This window comes from Sceloporus occidentalis, unplaced genomic scaffold (assembly GCF_023333645.1).
Source record: "Sceloporus occidentalis isolate IW3139 unplaced genomic scaffold, rSceOcc1.0.p SCAF_1, whole genome shotgun sequence".
In the NCBI taxonomy this organism is placed as follows: Eukaryota; Metazoa; Chordata; class Lepidosauria; order Squamata; family Phrynosomatidae; genus Sceloporus; species Sceloporus occidentalis.
In genome coordinates, this window is record NW_028316981.1 from 299,026,037 (window position 1) to 299,045,300 (window position 19,264).

Here is a 19,264-nt window from a genome sequence, read left to right on the forward strand (position 1 = left end):
TGCTGGCTCTTCGGCTTAGTAGCGGAGATGAGCACCAGTTCCTACAGTCAGTTACGACTAGACATTCATGTCAAGGAGACATTTAGCTTTTAATGTGAATAATCCAGCCAAGATGGTGAGGGGTTTGGGAACCATGCCTTGTGAGGAGCAACTTGGGGAGCTGGGTATGCTCAGCTAGGAGAAGAGAAGGTTAAGAAGTGACATGGTAGTCCTGCTAAAATATTTTAATGAATGTTATACTGCGGATGGAGCAAGCTTGTTTTCTGCTGCTCCACAGAATAGGACCTGGAGCAATGAGTTCAAACTGCAGGAAAAGACTGTGTGGACATGCTGGTAAGGTTAAGAAGTGATACGATAGCCCTGTTTAAACATTTGAAGGGATGTTATGTTGAGGATGAAGCAAGCTTGTCTTCTGCTGCTCCAGAGATTAGGACACGGAGCAATGGATGCAAGCTACAGGAAAAGAGATTTCACCTCAACATTAGGAAGAACTTCCTGACAGTAAGAGCTGTTTGAGAGTGGAAAACCAGCACCTGGTGGAGTCTCCTTCTTTGGAGGCTGTTTTTAAACAGAGGCTGGATGGCCATCTGTCAGGAGTGCTTTGATTCTGTGTTCCTACATGGCAAGAGGGTTGGACTTGGTGGCCCTTGTGGTCTCTTCCAACTCTATGATTTTATGCAGTTTATCACACTGGGGCTAATTTCGGCATTAAAGAGAGATTAAAGTGCATTTAAAGCATCCCACAAATACGTAAAGCAAAAATGGCAATTGTGCAAATGATTATCACACGCAATTGTGCAATTAAAATATCAGCAATGCATTGTCACTGAAATCCTGAAAGTGAAAAGATGTGCATTAACGCTTGTTTGTGACCACTTTAATGGTGGGTTTTGTGCGATGTGTGAAATCGTTTTATGTAATTACACAGTTTTTCTGGGACATTCATGGGATAAACCCCCAATCTCCTTTGTGTCATAAACTCCTACAATTCTATCTTGCTCACACATTCTGGGTTTGTCATTCAGACTATGGAAGCACAACTATGTGCAGTTGTGCATCTTTGTGAGTTTGGCCACTCACACGTGTCAGCCCTTGAATGAAGATGGAGTCGGTGATGCCAATGTATTTGGAGCACTTGCAAGGCATGTAGAGCTCTATCCCAGTTCATCCTGAGTCTGTTCACATTGGTTAGCAACACAGCTGAGAATCTGTCCTCCTTTTCCAGGACACGTCCTGTTTCAGCCTTCCATCCAGGAAGGGTTCCAAAACGTCCTCCATTTGGAGCATGATTAGGAAGCATGGGTGCATATTCATATGAGTGTTTGGAGCCTTTATGTCATAATGTCCTCCATTCTTCTTGACCGGGGACCTATTTGCAGGGCCTTGTCCTCCTCTGGGGTCAGGGCACCTGCTGGCCCTGCACCCTCCTCAGGCAGCCCTCAGGCTCCCATTCTCTCCCCACACCTTCCCTGCCCCACAGACAGCCTTTCCAGCCCCCCAATTGCTGCCCCACAAACCAAGCGAGCCCTTCTTTTTCTCCCCTTCTTCCCCTACGTTCCTCCCTCACTTCAGGCCAGGAGACCCAGCCTTGGCCACCTTCCTTGGTCTTCCTCTCAAGTGCTGCTGCTGCTGCTGCTGCTGGGGAGACCCCTTTCCCGGCCCTCCCCCTCCCGCCGACCCCACTCGGTCCCCCCCACTCTCCCCCCTGCCCTCCCCCTCCAGGGCACCGGGACCTCCCTGCTGCCCCTCTCCCTCAGCTGCCCAAGGGGCGTCGGGGGCCCCTTTCCTTCCCTGCCTTGACAGGAGTCCTCCGCCGGGGAAACACCGCAGGCTCCCGCCTCAGGGGCCCCTCTCCTTCCTCGCCCTCCCCTCCTGCTCAGACTCCTCACTCTCTCCTCAGGGGGCACTTCTTCCCCCTCTTCCTCTTCTTCCTCTTCCTCCTTTCATTTTACTCCTTTGTTTCTTCTTCCCCTTGCTCTTCCCCCTCTTCCTCCTCCTCCTCTCTTACCTCTTCTTCTCCCTTTTCTTCCCCCCCCCCCTTTGGGGTCATACTCCTGACTCAGGTGCTCCTTCCTCCTCCTCCTCCTCCTCCCCCCCTCTGCCTCGTGCTGATCCTGGCCCTCGAGGGCACTTCTTCTTCCTCCTCCTCCTCCTCCTCCTCCTCCTGCTCAGGGGCTGTCCCTCCTCCTGGCCAGAGCCCCGGCGCCTGGGTCTGGGGAGCAGAGGCCGTCCGATGGGGCGGAGGGGCGGCGGAGGCTGCAGGGCTGCCCGGGGGCGCCTGGGTCCGTGGCGGGGGCCTTGCCCTGGGCTGCCGCTGGGGCCGCCGCCGCTGCTGCTGCCGCTGCTGCTGCTGCTGGGGCTGCTGGGGCTGGCGGTGGCGCTGGGAGAGGCGTGGACCTTCCGCCAGGAGCCCGAGGAGAGCGGCGACAGGTGGGTGGGTGGGTGGGTGGCGGCAGCGGAACGAAGGAAGGAAGGAAGGAAGGAAGGAAGGGGAAGGAGACGGAGATGTGAAGGGATAATGTTCTCTTTTTCTCCTTCCTTCCTTCCTTCCTTCCTTCCTTCCTTCCTTCCTTCCCTATTTCTTTCCTTCCCTCTCTCTCCGTCCTTCCTTTCTTTTCCCTTCCTTCCTTCTCTCTCACTCGCTACTTCCTTCCTTTCTCTTCCTCTTTCTTTCTTTTCTTTTCTTTCTTTTTTTTCTTTCCTTCCTTTTCTATTTCTTTCTTTCTTTTCTTCCTTCCTTCCTTTTCCCTTCCTTTCCTTCTTTCCCTCTCTCTCTGCCCCTCTTTCTTCTCTCCCTCCTTCCTTCCTTCCCTTTCTTTCTTTCTTTCTTTCCCTCCTTTCTTGCTCCCTTCCCTTTCTTTTTTCTTTCTCATTCCCCCTCTTTTTCCTTCTTCCTTGCCCTCCTTCTTCCTTTTCCCTGTTCTCTCTCTCCTCTCTCTCCATTCCTAGGGAGGTGTGTTCGGAGAGCAAGGTCGCCACCACCAGGTATTCCTGCCTCAAGCCCGGCGGGGAACTCGCCACCTGCTTCAGGTCAGTGGCCTCCCTCTCCCCCCTCCTCCCCGGGGGCCCTTCCTCCTCCTCCTCCTCCTCCTCCTCCTCCTCTTCTTTGGGGTTCAAATGGTGTCAGAAGAAAAGAGAAGAAGGAAATCGTTGCCCTTGGAGGGCCTGCCTCGCCAGTGGGTTTCTCCTGAATGGAAAAGAGAGCCAGGGTTTCTTTCTTTCCTTCTCTTCTCAGACCACTTGAGCCTCCTTTCCATTACTTTCTTCCATTCCAGTTAAATCCCTTCAACCAGTCAGTCCCAGAAGTTTGGGATGTCCCACCACGTGGGACCATGTGCAGAGTGCCTTTTCCTTCATCCTTGCTTACCATAACTTCCGATGCCTCAGTTAACCAATTGATGTTGTCATTGTTGTGTGCCTTCTAGTTGTTTTCGACTTATGGTGACCCTATCCTGGGGTTTTCTTAAAATCAGAGAATCGCAGAGTTGGAAGAGACCCCAAGGGCCATCCAGTCCAACCCCATTCTTCTATGCAGGAACTCTCCATCAAAGCCATTCTGCCTCTGTTTCAAAGCCTCCAAAGAAGGAGACTCCATTACAGGTGTATGTCACACAGAGGTTTTTGTAGCTCTGATCCAAAGCCACAGTCTCAGGGAAGATTTCTTCAGAGGAGGTTGGCCATGGCCTTCCCCTGAGGCTGGGAGAGTGTGACTTTTGCCCAAACCCTGGTCTCCAGAGTTGTAGTCCAACACTCAAACAAATAGTTGACAAATAGTATGGCCTATCTTGAAAGCCAAGCAGTGTCAGCCCTGGTTGTTAGCATTTGGATGGGAGACTGCCAGTGAATCCCAGGTGCTGTAGTGGCCTGTAGCTTATCTTTCAGAGAAAGGAACTGGCAAAACCACTTTTGAAGATTCCTTGCCTGAGAAAACCCTATAAAATTCACAGGGTCACCATAAGCCAATAGGTGACTTGAAGGCACATATATCTACTTGTAACAGATAGTCTTGCCATAGTTTTGGCAGCTTCTAAGTTGTTTTTTGTAAGGGAGGGGGAGGCTTGTTGTTTGCAACATGACTGAAGGGGACTGCCCTTCATGGCTCTGTTGGTTTTATACGCCCCTGGCTCTTTGTGGGAAACCAGGCAGGGTTTGAATCGCCTTTGCCTGGTTTCTTATTGTATTTGCTTGCTTGGAGGACATGGAGAAGTGGTTGTATGTCACTTTCCGAAAGCAGAAAATGGTTTTATTGCAATTGAACCTGAAATGTCTCCCTTACTCCGCCCCCCCCCCCCCCCAGCCACCTTCATTTCTTTTTGCAATTTCACATGGCAAGGGAAGATCTTTGCACTTGGTTTAATCTCGCTCTCTTCTGTATTGCCAGATCAGCTCTGCTACTGAAGTGCAATGGTCAATGTCTACAGGAGGCCTGTCTTTACCCAAGTCTGATGTAGGAGCCTTTCACTATCATTGCAAAATAGTGCCGGCTTCTGCTCTGCAATGATGTGAACCAAAATATCTTTAATAAAGGCCCCACTCCCAAAATAATAATAATAATAATAATAATAATAATAATAATAATAGATTTATTTCTAGCCCACCCAATCACGAAGAATCCGGGCGGGTTACAACAATAAAATACAACAAATCACAATAGAGTTTAAAAAAATCAAACCCTAGACCTACCACCCCCCCCCCCATTCCCAGTATTAAAACAGAAATAAACAGTAATAATATTAAAACATTTAAAACATTAAAAACTTTGAACAAACAAAAAATAGGCAGAAACATTGGCGGGGGGAAATAAACAGATGAGGGGACAAATATCTCTATATCTGGGGAGGGTAACTAAGTTGGAAAGGCCTGCCAGGAGAGATCCCACTGAAAGTATATCCCACTGAAGTGGCTGTCATTGTTTCTTGAGAAGTAGAATCTTTCTGCACATTTTCTTCATGTCTCTTAGGAGTTTATCACACGCGAGCAAATTGGTAAAATCCCATGCAGAAACAGGATTTTAAAATCCAGGTGTTGTTTGTCAGATGCACTCTAGTGAAAGAGAAATAACATGAAAATAATTGGAACGGAAAGCTCCTTTGTGCTTTCAGAATTTAGCAAAAGTAAAAAGGAGCTGGTTTTGACGACTTTGCGTTCAGGTTATTTCTCTTTCATACAAACGTTTTTCAGAGAACGTTTGCATGAAAGAAAAATAACCTGAATGCAAAGTTGTCAAAACCCAGCTCCTTTTGCAGGTTTTTTTCAACTTTCTGTTTGGGCTAACCCCAAATGTCATCTGAAAAACAACCCACAAATGCGGATTGTTTTCCATTCAAATTTAGTTTCTGCATGGGATTTGTCCCGTGTGATAAACTCCTTAGAGTTGAGTCTGCCCAAGGACCCCGTGTGCATTTAAATTTTCATGTGTCTACCTAAAAATGTGGATGAAGTAACAGTTTTGTTTACAGAGTTGGGTACAATACAGGTGTTTCACTCTCTACAGGTTGCTTTAATCTGCATGCTTGGTTGCACAAATCTTGGTAAAATGTGAGAGACAGTCCTAGGTATGGTTATGGTTACAGGGGTCTGTGCCACCCCTCTCAAATAATTGTTTTTGCCCTCCTGGTAGGATTTGTGTGTTGTGTGCCTTCAAGGCATTTCTGACTTATGGCGACCCTAAGGCAAACCTGTCATGGGGTTTTCTTGGCAAGATCTGTTCAGAGGAGGTTTGGCATTGCCTTTGCTGAGGTTGAGAACATGTGATATGCCAAACTGGGGTTTCAAGGCTAAGCTGGGAATCAAACCCTAGTCTCCAGAGTCATAGTACAACACTCAAACCACTATGCCACATTTTTCAAATCCTCTGTGACTGCTGAGTCCCTGCAAAGGAATGTAGGTTACTACTCTTTCATTTCAGCACTGGGCTGAAGCAAAGACATACAGCAATACATTGCTCTTAGAGCAATGACTAGACAAATGACTTAGAAGTAAAGTCATTCATTGCTGGAATTAACATGGGAACATGTTGCTGTTGCTGAAAAGTGCTTTGGGTGTTTGCAAAAGATGAATAATGCACCATATCCTGTCTGATCTTAGAAGCTAAACAGTCAGTTCTGGTTAGTACTTGAATGTGAAACCATCAACGAATACCAGGTGTTGTAGGCTAGATTTCAGAGGAAGGAACTAGCAAAAGCATCTCCGAGGGGTCATTCAAACATTGTTTTTACCATGACATCTCTCAATCATTCTGGGTTTGTTATATACGCTATGGAACTGAATTGATGCACATTTCTGCACGTTCCGTTTCTCACATGTGCCAGCGCTCGAATACAGATGAAATCGATTATGCTAATGCATTTGGAACATGTTTCAAGGCATGCAGAGTTTTATCCCAGGTCTCTTTGGGTCTGTTCACATTGGTTATTGGGTCTTCTTTAACAACTCAGGGGGAAAATAACGATATCAATTTTCCTGGATTAAGTAGGCTTTTTTGGCAGCCCCCCCCCCCCCCAAAAAAAAAAAAAAAACAAACACCTTAATTGGGTACATTTGGGATGCTTGTGAAATGTAGATTCAACTGAGATTAATCCTGGATTATTTTCACATTGTGAATAACTCCTCAATAACTTGTTAATGAAAAACCCTATGAAATTCATAGGGTTGCCATAAGGTGATAGATGACTCGAAAGTACGTACCCACACAAAATACTTTTAGTATTGGTGAACAAGTTATGTTGTAGAAGTGTCATGTTTATAACGTGTACTTTAACAGTTTCCGGTCACATTATATTCTGTTCTGTAGTGCTTTACCAGATTATGTTCTGTAGTACTGTAGTTCTATGGACAGCCCCATTCACTCTTTAGCAATACCTATATAAATTGCAAGTGCCTCTTTAACTAGTGTTTTACATTTGTCTAGTGTAAACATGTCTTGTTTTGCTGATGTATACAGCCTGCATTAAATGAGGGACTGGAAATTTTCATCTAAATCTAATTTCTACTCTCAGCTAGAGCAAGCCTGTTGAATCAGTGGAACTGACTGAAGTGTTGACTTGCCATCCAGCAGTTCATGTTGATGGCCTGCTCTAGCTGAATTTTGCAAATTGGAAACATAATTTTACAGGTTAACACTTTATTGACTTGTGCCCCTGTGATGTATGTTAACCATTTAGGTTACAGATTGTTCTACTCTTAAACTTAATGCAGGACAAACATATGCATGCTTATTGGAAGTAGATACCACTAATTATAATATGATTTACTCCAAATGGAGTAAGACTGCAGCTGAACCAAACGTTCATAAGACTGTGGCCTTAACCTGTGAAATATTTGTAAAGCGTATTTATGTATATATCTGTGCCTTCAAGTCACCTGTTAGCTTATGGTGACCCCATGAATTTTGTAGGGTTTTCTTAAGAAACAAATAGTCAGAGGTGGTTTTGCTCGTTTTTTCCTCATAAATATAGCATCTGGCACTTGGTATTCATTGGTGGTCTCCCATCCAAGCACTAACCAGGGCTGACCTTGTTTAGCTTCTGGTGCCTTTAGGGTATTTAGGCAAGGATTTGTAAAGAGCAGACACCTTTTAATAAGAGTGTGGAATTACTATCACCAGAAAAAGTTATTTTGAAATACAGTGGAAAATCTAAGGGGGAAAAAAGGGGAAGAACACAACAACAGCCCAAGAGGTCCACCAATAAAGAGAGATGGAGAAAAGAAACTCTTTGCGTTAGAATAGGGGTATGAACGATGCAGCCCTCCAGATCTACAGACTGTAACGTTCAGGATTCCTTGCCACAGATTGTGCTTGCCAGGGCTGGAGGAACTTCTAGTCAGACAGCATCTGGAGGGGCACATGTTACTTGCATCTGATTTACCAGATGGGTTTTGAGGTCAGAGTAAAACAATGTGACAAATAGCTCACTAGCTTTTGAAAGTATCTGAATGTAAAAAAATTATGTAGCTGAATTATAGGCAGAATATGCATATGTATTTAATTGCAGTATGATCACAACCTTGAAGGGCTTTCATAAAGGACGTATATGAAAAACAGTGCCATAATATTTTTTTAATAAATGGAATTCCATGCTTGTTGCACTTGCTGAGCAAGAGTGTGAAATGTTTGACACATTTGTAATGTGGCGCTAGTGCTGTTGTGTCAACAGTACAATGCCCTGTGTGTTTGTGTTATGTTGAGATGACACTAGAAAGCTTGTGAGACTTGTGCTGACTATGGCCTGGATTATGTGGCTGTGAAGGGTGGCATGCTCTTGGTGCTAAAGTCTGCGGATAATGTGATTTTAAAAAAAAAAGTAACAGCGTGTATCTTAAGAGCAGCTGACTGTACTACACATGTAAACATTTGCTTCAGGCCATTCAGCAAGATGTATGACTGGTTTAATGGTTGCATGCTGTTCATAAAAACATTGTTAACTAAATCCAGGCAGGCTGCAGTGATTAACTTTTGGGAAACAGCCTGTCATTTGCTCTGCCCTCTGTCGTTTTCCTTTGACCTTTGTTACTGTTCAGTGTTTAGAGAACGCTGAATTTATGTAGCAAAATGAAATTACAGCCCTGTATGTTATAGGAGGCTTCTAATTAAATCAGTACTCCTTAAACTTTACTATACTAAACCATTATTCTGCAAATTCCAATTGTTATTTGCAGACTACTCCATTTTTGTACCTTCCGCTCTCCTTGCTGGAGGGTCCCCGAAAGACTTCCAAACTGAAACTCAGCTGTTGCATTTGGCCTCTGGCTCCAACCCAACAATGCCATAGGCGAGAAACCTATACAAAGGGGCCAGTCACACTTTTTTGTATGGAGAGATCTGTATCTATGAATTGATTCAAAATCAGTCCACCATTCTCACTACATTTTAAGGCAGTGAATCTCTCCATGGCATTTAAATCTGGTCAGAAGTTCCCATTCACCACCATTCTGGGTCAAAATGGAGGTGACTGCATTTCCTGAATGGTGGCTGTGTGATCCGAATTGATCTGATAGCTTACTCATACAATTGGAGATGCTGATTATTGTGGTTCTTAAAAAAAGGAACCTTTAAGGGATCCAGTGCCAAATGCGCTGATTTAAATGGGCTTTTCAGTCCCCCTCTCCCCAAATTGCACCAACTACAGTCCGTGCAAGCCTGAATTACTTGGAAATAACCCGGTTTCCAAAACAGATTATTTTGTAATGTGAATAGGGCCAAAATTCCACTGTAGCAACCTGTACTGGTGAAAAGGCAAACTTCTTTTTTAATTTTAAGACTACAAACTGTCTCTAGTCACATCAACAAAGAAAGACTTTGTAGCATCTTCAGCAAGTGGTTGAAAGAGTCTATGAAGCTTTACTATTTTCATTTATTATTTTCATTGTATTCTCGGGGCCTCATGAAGGTTTTCCATGGAATACTTTTGGTGCTGGTTTCATAGTTTAAGAACCAGTGGGAGATACAAGAACAGGAAGAATGAAATTCTATGAGACAATTCCAGTACATGTATACAGTACTTAGTTTGGGAGCTTAGCCTGGGTTTCATAGAAAAGGTTGATCTTATGCTGAGATTTGAAAGAACACGGAAAGAGAGGGAAAGAGAAAGAGGGGTGTGTGACTACGTAGAAGTTCTGGGTTGGAGATCTAAGCATAAAGGGAGAATGGGATAAAAAAATTTTTTTGTAGAATATTGGGCAAATATCCAGCTCTAACATTTGGTAACATTCCTTTCTTTCTGCTGCCTTCCACCTTTCCTAGCAGTATTGTCTTTCTAATGAGTCATGCCTTCTCACGATGTGGCCTAAGTATGACAGCCTCAGTTTGATCATCTTGGCCCCAAAGACAAATTCAGGCTTGATCTGTTGAAAAATCCCTTTGTTTGTCTTTTTGGCTATCCACATTATCCTTAGCACTCATTTCCAGCACCACATCTCAAATAAGTTGCCTTTTTTCCTGTCCACTTTCTTCACTGTCCAGCTCTTGCATCTGTACATAATGATGGGGAATACAATGGATTGGTTGATTCTAACCTTAGTGCTGAGTTGTATGTATTTACATTTTAGAATCTTCACCAAACTACCAATCCCAGGATTCCAGAGGATAGAATCATGGCAGTAAAAGTGGTGTTAAACTGATTCCACAGTGTGGATACACCCCAAGTTCATCTACAAAAGTTGCTGGAGATTTTTATGTGATGCAGGACAGGCATAGTTAGTTCACAGATGCAGAAGAGGAGTTGCAGCTGCGCCATTGTAGAGGTACATTGTGCCTGGACAAGCACTGATGTCATTTTGGAGGTGCACTGTGCATGCAGATGAGCATGCACATTGGTGATGCAGTTCTGTAATGAGGTAGCATTGTGTAAGTGTGAGGGTAAAGTTACATGCTGTTTCCTTGATCTAGGATCTCGGCTATGGTTGAATTGTCCTGCATACTCCTAGGAAATACAGCAGGATTTTTTTTTAGTAAAAACAAAAAGAACAATAAACTCCCCAACATTCCCCACAATCTGGGATGAGGGAGCCCTTGGGATGTCTGAAAAACAGCTCTGGGAACACATGTGGCTTAGGGGCTGTACTATCTTCACCCATGCTTTAAAGTGCTACTGTGCTTTTGTTTAAAAATATTCTTCTGGCAGACTTTTCTCTTTCACTTCTTTGTGTTTGGCAAATCTGGCAGATTAGAATTTATCCTTAATACTTAATTAGTTAGCTTCTGTTTCTGATCAGGAGTATTAACTCCTGGGTTACTTTCATTTTCCTGTTGTTTCTTTATAGTGATGTTATGCTGATGTATACTAGGAAAAATACTAATGAAAGGAATAAAAGAACTGTTAATTACTAATCTCACTTCTGCTCTACAAGAGATAATAAAAGGGAAAGCACATGCAAAGATGAAACTACTAATTATTGTTTCAGGGAACCTTTACAGACTACAAATTATGTTATAAAAGACTCTTGGACTACAGAAGAAGGTTGCTGCTAGAAAATATTGTGCATATTAGATTTTGTTTTAATCACATTTAATTCTTCTTCCAGCTGATTGTGGGGGAACCAATGCCTCAATGGTGAAAAATGGACCTAGTGTAGCAAGTAACCCAGGTTTTCCTTGGAAGCATTCTCATAACACAAGAGGAGACCTTCCATCTGCTCTTAGTGCATAAACGAAATATATATGTGTTATGTGATATGTCATGGTTGCCAGCTCTTAGGCACTGCAGATGTGTGCACCTATAAAATCTGCATCTGCAAATGCCCTCCTTTTCCCACCTCCACATCCTATGTGCCTGGTTCTGTTGTTGCTATTTTAATGGAACGTGTTCCATCATTTTCTTGTTTCTTTTCCAAATGTGTGCATTTAAAATTGTATACCCTCAATAGCAATGGCCACTGTTAAAGCTGAACTAGTCACCTCATTATTATAACCACAAGTTTTGCATTTCTATGGCTATTCATAGGCACGGGTTCACTCCATGCATCTGAGGAGGGAGACTGAGAGCCAAAACAGATTATCCCAAAGGGGTAGCACGACACTGCCCCTGAAAGAGCTGGGTGGGTGCTATGGCAACCATACATTGTGGCCCCACTCCGGCGTTTTGCTGCTGCAAAAAAGAAGTGGCAAATTGCTGGTCTTTTTTGCGGCATCTTTTCTACCCCTGCTGTGGCTTTTTGGTGTTCTTGCACTGTAGTGCATGTAAATGCTGCACCACCGGAAGGCCGTGATGCCAACACATGTGTGGTCAGCCGTGTAGCATAGAGCGTGCATCATCTGAATGCCATGCTCCCACACCAGCGGGAAGCTGGCGCTTACCACCTGTCTGTTTCGGCCAAAACTCTACAAAAGCTTATGCTACAACTTTTGCACAGGTAGTTTCAAAGGTGCTACAACATCCCTTTGCGTACTGATATTTCAGACTAAGGACTTTACTGCATGAGAAAAGAAAGGAGAAACCGATAAGGAGAATAACAGCTCTGTGCCATATGCATGTCATCATAGCACTTCTCTTCCCAATGAGAGATGGTTATCTTTTCCCTAGGGAAAAGAATGGAAATGCTATAAGGACATGCAAAATGCCAAAGAGAAAGTCCTACTCTCTCAATTGGCTTTGCCTTTCTTTTCTCGTGCAGTAAAGTCCTCGCATTAGCTATGTTTCTGAATTGCGTGAAGAATGCATTTTCCCCTCTTTCCTTGACTTTAGCATGTTTAAACAACACTTTGCCTGTGTTTGAAATGTGCACATTTTTCTCTGTGTAGATTTTTGAAGCTACACCCCAATCGCCTGTCAGCATGAGGATTCTGATGTCCAAATTGCACCATGTAGACAGTTTGGAGTGTGTGAACCTAGTCGAACCTCAGGCTGAAATTATATTCTTCACTAGTTCCTAGCAACAGCCTGAAGAGTTGTCTTGATAGAACATTCATGGTACAACATGGTAGATTTTTATTCTGGTTTTCTTTCTTTTCTCTCCCTTCCCCCCTTGTAGGTTTGGAAAAATGCTTGTGTTAATGTTTAGGAACTGATGAGGTAAATTGGGAAGGATTTTTTGTATCTTGCTCTACAAAAATAATCAAAATAGTAATGAATGGAGTTTCCAAGTGCTGAGGATTAGTGCAGAGGGTCAAGTGACAGGGACCCGGTGTCCTAAATAAACAGCAAACAAGATATATAACCTTCTTTGAGTAACTTGATCCACATTCACTTTAGATAAGGCTTTTAAATGCATGAAACTTTGAATCCTGGAGATTTTTCCAGCAGGATTAGTGCTCTGAGGCAAAAATTACGCAAAGCAAAACAAACTTTAGGCATCTCTAATAGAATTTGCTTACTGTTCTTGGGACTGAGGGTGTTCCATCATTTTGTTGCTGTGAAAGTGGGCAAGGCTTTCTGTGGCTCTCAAGCAGTCCTGAAGAGATTTGCATGCATTCCAAACTAATGTATCCAAATCTTCAGGAAGTGCTCTAGAACAATTTACAGCCATTGCATCCCGTCTGGTTTCCCAAAAAGGATGCTGAACTGATTGAAGTAGGCATGCTTTTTTCTATTAGGGACTCCCAGTTGCATCTTCCCCATTGGAAAGCACCAAAGCTAATGTTGCTTGCTGCCTCTGCCTTCCTCTGTTTTGAGTCAAGTTGTTAGGTAGCCTGAGGGCAGGGAAGGAGTGAAACAGTGCTTTGCATGATCAAAGTGAACCCAGACCTGTTTATTTTGCCTGGGTTGCAACAAGGGTTTCTGTCCTCCCTGACCTTGCTTGCGGTCATTTCCCCCCACCTTTTTGAGCAGCTGTTTTTGAATGTTCATGATGTCCCTACTAATTAATATCTTTCTAATGAAACCTTGACTCAGAGGCATGTACAGCATTACATTGCTGAGAAAGCTGATAGAAAGTTGCCTCTGGGCACAAAAGAAGATTAGAACAGTGGTACCCAGTAAAGTGTAATTTACTGTATAAACCATTACATTTTCAATATTAAGCTGTCTCCAGTTCATGGGAGCTAGGCCTCTTGACTCGCATGGTTTGTGGACTGTAGCCAAACATAACCATTTGACAGGAAACAAATGGGTAATTCCATCTGCCAGTGTTGTTCAGTATTGTCTAGTTTTGGGTCATGGTTTACAATACAATATTGGGATTTTCCACACCATTGAAAGATTTCTCATAATCCCAAACCATACAATATTTCAGAATAGTGGAGTCTGGTAATTCACTACTTTCAATATTTTACAAATGAAAGGCTGAAGATGATACAGTGTGACTTTTCCAAGGCCACTCAACAAAAACCTTGGCTGTTCTGTGATACGAACTTGAATCAAGAGCCAATGTGGGCTGTTTTTATTTATTTATTCAATATTTCTAAGAATATAGTTATTTATAACACACACTGCCAAAATAGTGGTTTATACTCAGAAGGGCCGTGGGTAAATTATTCAGCCTGATTTCCTGCATGTCTTCTCAGAAGTAAGTTTTGCTGAACTCCCAATTAGGTTTCTGTGGGACTGAAACTGTACGGAATGCTCCTGTAAGTCTGCTTAGAAGCAAATTCCACTGTAGACAGTGATGTCAGGGTCAGTTCTATAATTAAGCAGAGTGAGGCAACTGCTTCAGGTAGCACATTCTGGGGGTAATGCAGCATCAGTGCTGCTGAGACATATTCAGATGGCTCCCCCCGCACCTGAAAAATAAGCTAGCCCCAATTAACCCCAGTGACCATGGTGGCTAGAGGAGTGATGGGAATTGCTGTTCAACATAAGAGTATCAGGATGGGAAAGCCTGTTTTAATATTCAGTTTCCTCAGTTTTCTCAAACATCGGTTTCTGTAAGCATAGAATTTTGGGACAGGTTTACCATATTTCTGCCATATTTGTGGGGGTTTTAATATTTATCTTGAGCGAAGACTATAGAGGAAGGAACCTTAAAACTCCATGGCAGAAACTGCAATCTTGTTTTAATTCTGAAATCATTTTCAGTTAACGCAGTGAACAGCAACACACCAACATGGGTGAAAATATGCTGAGATTACTGAAGCGGGTGTTCATGATGACAAATCAATTCATGCCAACAGTTGCCTCAGTCCCATCAGTTTTATAATCCTTTGTAAAAGCATAGTATTGCTCACCTAGCTCAAAGATAGAGAACTAGGGTGGTATAGTAGTTTGAGTGTTAGATCAGAACTTAGCAGTGTGATCCACAAAACTAATTTTTAAGACAGATTTTACCTGCCTTAGTTAGTTAGTTTCTTGAATGATTATTGCAGCTTTAGAGAATAACTCAAGCAAATGTACATGATCTGTAGCAGCACCATAGAGTAATAATGTGTGTGCCGACATACTATAGTAATAATGTGTGTGCTGACATACTATGAAAGTTCATGCTAAATAGTTTTTATAAGAGATTGAGCTGACATACTATAGTAATTTGCTGATGAGACTTGAAATTATGCAGCTCTGCCTGCAGATCTATGAATAAAACAGAGGAAGACCAGAGTCTCTGTGTTGCCTTTGTTTAGTTTTATAAAGATTACTGAAGAACTATGTTAAATTGTGGCTGAACTCTTTGGCAGTATGTTCATTATGGAATGTGTTGCATATTTAGGTTGTCTGGTTGTTCTTCAGTAAATAAAGTAGCTCATAAACAACAAGATTTTGTTAAGCACACATAGGCACACAAGATGAATCATTGCTATGAATAAGTACACAAGAAACATGTGTACATTAATTTGTGATTGGAGTATGCAATTGATACAGCTTGTAGGAAAGGGGGGAAAAGTTTAGAGGTTTTGAGTTGCCTAAAGATTTTTGTAGCTTTGAATTCTTCTTAAGATTTGAATTCTTCTTCTGCAAGTGTTTCTTTAGTACAATCATTTGGTCATATTAATTGGTATATCTCCTTGTTTTTGTTTGGTATTTTTGTTTTCACATGGCACTCAGTGTGGGGCTGGTAAACAAATATTTATTTATTTATTTATTTATTGTATTTATACCCTGCCCTTCAGCCCTAAAGACTATCAAACAAATAAACAGCAATTCATTACCTTTGAATGACTCCCCAGATTTGACCACACTGCAGTTCATAGCAAGCCATATCTATACATTCTGACAAGCACAAACACACTTGTAGCATCCCTATTCTCATATTGTTATTTTTATTAACTTTATATCCTTCCTTTTCCCCAGAACTGGAATTCATGGACACAAAAAAATTAAAACAAATACAATTTATTTAACTCAGAGACATGGCTGTGCTAGTCTGGAGTATCAGTATACAAAGGGATCTTATAGCACATTATTATTATTATTATTATTATTATTATTATTATTATTATTATTATTATTATTCATTTTTATCCTGCCTTTCTCCCAAAAAGGGACCTAAGGCAGCTCACCTTTGGGACTAACTGAAAGAGAGGAGTTGTAGCATAAGCTTTTGCAGACTTGGTTCTGAGGAAGTAAACCAAGCCTACAAAAGTTCATAAAGTTTTCTTAGGCAAGGAATACTGAGAGGAATTTACCAGTTCCTTTCTCTGAAATATCACCTACAGCACCAGGTATTTATAAGTACCAACCAGAGCTGACCCTTCTTAGCTTCCAAGGTCAGATGGAATCTGGTGCCTTTAGAGTATTTAGGCCCTTGTAGGGAGACCAGGTTTCCCATCCCCACAGGCCCATGGAAACCCACTGGGTGATTTTGGGCAAGTCACACACTTTCAGCTTCAGAAAAACTCATGATAGGATCCCCTTAGGGTCAACATAAGTCAGAGCACACAACAAGATCAAATGGGGGAAGCAATAGCTTAAAAGGTGTCGGTTTTGGGGAGTGGATAAGACATGTCATAGTTCTTCCTGTGCGGGAATTTACAATACGTGCCCTTATCCAGGTTGTCAACTAAGGTATTTAAAGCTAGATTGTCAATGCCATTGTATTTTGATTGTGAAAGCTGGACAGTGAAGAAAGATGATAAGAAGAATATAAACTCATTTGAAATGTGGTGCTGGAGAAGAGTTCTACAGATACTGTGGACTGCTAAAAAGACACACAAAGTTCTAGAATAAATCAAGCCTGAACTCTCCTTTGAAGCCATGATCACTAAACTCAGGTTGTCGTACTTTGGCCATATCATGAGAAGTCATGACTCGCTAGAAAAGACAATAATGCTTGATAAGGTAAGAAGGAAATAGGAAGAGAAGAAGACCACGTTTCAGATCAATCAAGGAAGTCACAGCCCTAAGTTTGCAAGACCTGAGCAGGGCTGTGGATGATAGGGTGACTTGCAGGCCACTCATTCATAGGGCTGACATAAGTCAAAGTTTTGATGGCAGTTAACAACAATCTCTGTAAAACAAGGGTGGGAATCAGGCAGCCCTCTAGAAGTTGTATTGCAAGTCCTATCAGCCTAAGCCAGTGTATCCAATGATGTGGAATGCTTGGAGTTGTAATCCAACAATTGAAGGAGAGCAGCATAATGTCAATATGTACTGTAAAACTACACATGAAGGATGGAATGCAAACTTCATGACAAATGACATAAGGAGCTGGATATGTTTAGCTAAGCGAAGACAACACTGAGAGAGAACATGATAGCTGTGTTTGCATGTAAAGAAGACAGAGCCACCTTGTTTTCCGCTGCTCCAGAAACCAATGGATTTACAAGAAAAGAGATTCCACCTTAACATTAGGAAGAACCTTTTTACTATAAGAGCAGTTCTATAGTGGATTAGATTGCCTTGGAGGATGGTGCATTCTCCATCTTTCGAGGTCGTTAAACAAAGTTTAGATAGGCATCTTTTAGGAGTGCTTAATTGTGTATTCCTACATGGCAGGATTAGACTAGATAGCCCTCAAATTCAGTGATTTCCCCTCTGCTATGAAAAGAAGCTCCTGGACAATCTTGAGCTTGTAATCTTATGTTTTTTGGGGAGATGTGTGTCCTTCCTTTCACTTTTCCTGTGTAATTTCAGGTCATTTTGGCCAAAGTCCAGCATGCTAACTGGTAAACCTGCCCTTTGACAGCTCACTATTCTGTGACTGTCCATGATCTTAGTACACTGGATATTTTGGCATGTACTGCTGATACACATATATATTGTTCAATAGAGTTGTCTTCATTTTTGAATCATACCTGAAGGCATAGATTATGGGACTTGTCATAATATACATTTCCACTTCAGAATTTACAAATAATCTACAGTATAGCAAATGAAGTTAGAAGAATATAATTTTCCTTTAATATCTTGTTAGAAGTTGAAATATTCAAGTTGAAATATTCAAATATTTTACATCAGTGCTTCTCACTACTTTGCATAGCACTTATTTGCTTGATTTGTTATTGTTTGTCTGTACGCATTTACACTCAAGAGCTTTGCAAGTAAGATGTGTTGTTCATCTTCACCCAGTCTGATATCTAATTTCTACAGTCTAGAGGAGAGACAGTTCTAGCAACTGATGCTAGAAATTTCTTTTCAATAAAGCAGCCCCAGAGGACATAAAGAGGAACGGTGGTTTACTAAGGCCAGGAATCACTAAACAGGTCCAGTTCTTGGTGAATAGGGACAATGAAGTATGTTACATGGTAACAGGAGTAGAAGAGGATCTATAGCATCCTCTGTTAAATGTTGAAAAGAGGTCTGTGTTTCACCTACAGAAGAAGAGCTTTAAAACGAAATACTGAGTGAAAATGTATCAGGTACTCTTTTCTTTAAAGAAGTTGTTTTGTTCACAGGGAATGTAGTTTCTGTTGAGAAACATGTTTCTTCTCTACATTTTGTATTTACAGAGATTGAATCAGTGATAAAGTTAAATGTACCGAACCTTATATTTCATTTGTATTTGGCTGATAATCCATGGTTTCTTTTTATGCAGTGCAATATTCCTTTGCAGGACTTTCTTTTGTTAGGGATAAGATGAGGGATATATTGCTTTGACTTCTGGTGACCCGCTATTTGTTCCCATGGGGAGGGAGGAAAGACTTTGAGAGACAGAGCACATTTTATCATGAAATAACTCTCATGTGTGCTTTCATGGGAATGTTGTTGTCTCTTTAAATATAGTTCTTTGAAGTCAAGGCACTTGAGCATACAGCTTAATTGAGCAATAAGATGGAAATGGAGAATGTTAGAATGTGTATGTGAATACTTGCTTATGCTAATTTTAAAATAAATGAATAAGGAAAATAAACAAAGCCTGATCTCACACATGAGCTTGCTATAAATGCAGTTTTGGAACATGCAAAGTGAAATGATGTAGCGATCGCTAATAATGGATATATTGCTCCACTGAAGTAATTTATTAAGATTTACTCATTTATTAAAACCGGCAATTGCAATTGTATCTTTACAAATAAAGGATTTGCTGGCTAAACTCTGTGGTTATTATGTGTTGATATATAATACATATAGGAATAACAGACAAAAATGTAAGTAACAGATTCTGGCAACTGAAAATAAAAGATCATTTTTTTCTTTTTCAAAACAAAACTGGAATGTTTTACTGTGGGCCCAAATACAGCAGCAATGCTTCCTTCAATTATCATTTCTAGTTAAAAGGGATAATATATCTTTGTAAAATCATAGAGTTGGCTCTTTCTGGGTATTCAACTTGTGTGGTTCAGATTTTTCATTTGTTAAGCTACAAATATCTGTATATGACTCCACGCTAATTTTCCTGCCAATTTGCATTCAGCAGCAAGGAATGTTGTGGCAGAGTTATAGCCCTACCTTGCAGTAGCAAGGACTGAACGTTATTTGTATTTGAAAGTCTGTGGGCAAGATCCTGCATCATGCTTGCA

The 19,264-nt window shown here is 41.7% G+C and overlaps 1 protein-coding gene across 1 annotated transcript in view; it reads left to right on the forward strand.

The window, feature by feature from the left end:
• The first annotated feature begins 2,233 nt into the window (after positions 1–2,233).
• Positions 2,234–19,264, forward strand: part of CCBE1 (collagen and calcium binding EGF domains 1) — a 183,789-nt gene continuing 166,758 nt past the window's right edge. Inside the window, exons 1-2 of the mRNA XM_089486884.1 lie at positions 2,234–2,430; positions 2,950–3,030. Of these exons, the coding sequence (XP_089343010.1) occupies positions 2,234–2,430; positions 2,950–3,030 (278 nt within the window). The remainder of the gene's footprint in view (positions 2,431–2,949; positions 3,031–19,264) is intronic.